The 2,643-nt window shown below is 44.2% G+C and overlaps 1 protein-coding gene across 1 annotated transcript in view; it reads left to right on the plus strand.

The window, feature by feature from the left end:
• LOC106812169 (oxysterol-binding protein-related protein 6-like) overlaps positions 1-2,643 on the plus strand; it is a 14,111-nt gene that overhangs the window by 3,929 nt on the left and 7,539 nt on the right. Inside the window, exons 3-5 of the mRNA XM_014815988.1 lie at positions 347-454; positions 904-976; positions 2,333-2,595. Coding sequence (XP_014671474.1) covers positions 347-454; positions 904-976; positions 2,333-2,595 — 444 coding nt within the window. The remainder of the gene's footprint in view (positions 1-346; positions 455-903; positions 977-2,332; positions 2,596-2,643) is intronic.

A 2,643-nucleotide genomic window follows, 5' to 3' on the forward strand; every position in this document is an offset into this window, starting at 1 on the left:
TCTCTCTCTCTCTCTCTCTCTCTCTCTCTCTCTCTCTCTCTCTCTCTCTCTCTCTCTCTCTCTCTCTCTCTCTCTCTCTCTTGCTTGTAAAAGAATTTCCCAGGCCAATGAGGACTAGGTGCGGCAGAAGATAACCAATTAGCCTATTTGATATTTCGAATTAGTGTAATGCCACGTATATTTGTTCTTGATACCTAACTTTTTCATAAGGCCTACCTCATTCTTAATACCTTATTTGTTCTCTACATCAAATTTGTTTGTAAAACCTAATCGCGATGCACAGCACATCGTTGCAAGTGATGCGCGTTTCATCTGCCAACGTCCGTCCAATCACATGTCTTTGCAGCCGCACAGGAGTCTTCTGACGCAGTCGCTGTCCAATGAGAGCAGCTCGTCGCTCGCCGAATTCTTCGATGCCGAGGACGCGATGTACTCTGCAGCCTCTGACACCGAGGTGAGCCGCCGTAACCGTGGCAACTGCGCGAGCACGCCGTAAACGTGAAAACCCCCGTGCGAGCACACCGTAACCTTGGCAACCCCACGCTCAGGTGACGCGAAACCCGTAAACTTTCAGCGGAGGGTGGCGTTCAACAATTTTGCGGTAAATGGTTGCGACTGCGATTTTCATGCATCTGCGTCGGTAGTTGTCCATATATATGTATATATATATGCATCTGCGATTGCCATATATATGTCGCGTGCGTTTACTCGGCTCCGGTTCCCTAGTCTCGGCCAGACGTTTACCGAACACGTGTGCATCGAGCATGTGTAATTGATGTGGCTGTGTACGAAGCACGGCGGCTACTATTATCGTAATGGAAGTGGAGCCGACCAGACCGCGCAGTCTAACCATCGTTACGATGCATCGTCTCATCGTGAAGCCCCGCGCATCTCTGTTCGCAGGCATCCGAGTCGGAGGCGGAGATATCGAGCGACTTCAGCGACGAGGGCACGGAGTATCGCGAAGTGCAGAGCGGTGAGTCTGACCCCCTCCCCCAGTGCAGGCCGGGGGGAAGGGTGGGTGGGGGCTGCTGTGTGACCACGGCTCGAACGACCTGCGTCGGCACGTCAACGATGCCTCTCATAAGCGTTTCAAAAATTAACGGTTCAATTTAACGGTTTTAAAATTGATGGTTGAATGGTCATACCGACCGTTTTAAAACAGATAAATCTCGCAACAAAAAGCCTATATAGACCTACTGTGAGCATACTTGCAGTGTGCAAACATCACAAAATGTTCTCATTGAGCCAGAGAAGTGGTAGAGCCTACAAACATTGGGATTTCCAAAATTACGTCGATGTTATTATGTCACACAGCTAGCAGTAGCCTTACGCTAGCGCAAATAGTTCCTGGAACGAAAACTATTTGTTTCCTGATTGCATGTAATATAGATAACGATATGATTTAAACAAATTTCAAAATTTTGTACTGAATAAACATATAATAATGAGAATTATAACTTGTTTTATCATAGAAAAGAACTGTTAACGATCGCTCCGCTGTGTCCCGGATGTGTAAACATCACTGTGGTGCTACTTTTGTAAGAGAAGTAATTTCGTTTAGATTTTGAGAAGAAATGTTATGAAAGTAGCAATACAAATGAGTTCTAGTGAATTTTTGCAACATAGACGTGCTCACAGTAGGATACATATATGCAGTTGGCTGCGAGGTTAAGCAACTTTAAATAGTGACAATTATTATTTTTATAAAATGCCAATTTTTGCTCTACTTTTGTGTGTATGCCTCAAAATGCTGTATTTATAAACGAGGGTATGCTAATTTATTTTATTATTAATAGCAGTGATTTATCAATCTAAATACTAATACTCATTTTATAATGCACATTTTTAGATCAATTTTATATAATAATATCAAGAGTGCATAATAGCAAGAGCTAATAATACATGTATATTGTAATATGTATATTGTAATATGTATTATTAGCTCTTGATAATAGAGATGCACTCTATAATAGAGTGCACCTCTATTATGCACTCTTGATAATATTAATTATACTGACATTCTAATTTTAATATTAATAATGTATAAAAAACTATTATAATATTAATTCTATATAAGAACAATAAGAAATTCTTTTCATTTATAATTTCACTATTCATAATTCCCAATTACCGTAAAAATTTATTCCCTGTCGTTCGCGGACATTACACCTCTCTTTCTCTCTGCCCCTCTAGTAAGCAAGTAAGTAAAAACTTTATTTAACGACGGTAAAACATGTTAGGTACAGACATAATGAAATGGCGCAGACCTATCTTCCACATGGCTGTCTCGAAGCAATAGAACAGTTAAATATTCCTCTCCCCCCGGCAGTGACCGACTACTCGGGCGACTACAGCCACAACGTGCAGTTCCGCACAGGCCGGCGCTCGCGGCTGCCCGCCAGCAAGCCCGACGCGAGCAACTTCAACATCTGGTCGCTGCTGCGCAAGAACATCGGCAAGGACCTGTCGAAGATCTCGATGCCGGTGACGCTCAACGAGCCGCTGAGCACGCTGCAGCGCATGTGCGAGGACCTCGAGTACTCCGAGCTGCTCGACAAGGCCGCGCAGACGCCCGACCCCTACGACCGCATGGTAGGTTGCCGCCAGGTGGCGCCGCACGGTAGGTCTCCGCCTGGTGGC

Source organism: Priapulus caudatus, unplaced genomic scaffold (assembly GCF_000485595.1).
Source record: "Priapulus caudatus unplaced genomic scaffold, Priapulus_caudatus-5.0.1 Scaffold615, whole genome shotgun sequence".
Lineage (NCBI taxonomy): Eukaryota > Metazoa > Priapulida > Priapulimorpha > Priapulimorphida > Priapulidae > Priapulus > Priapulus caudatus.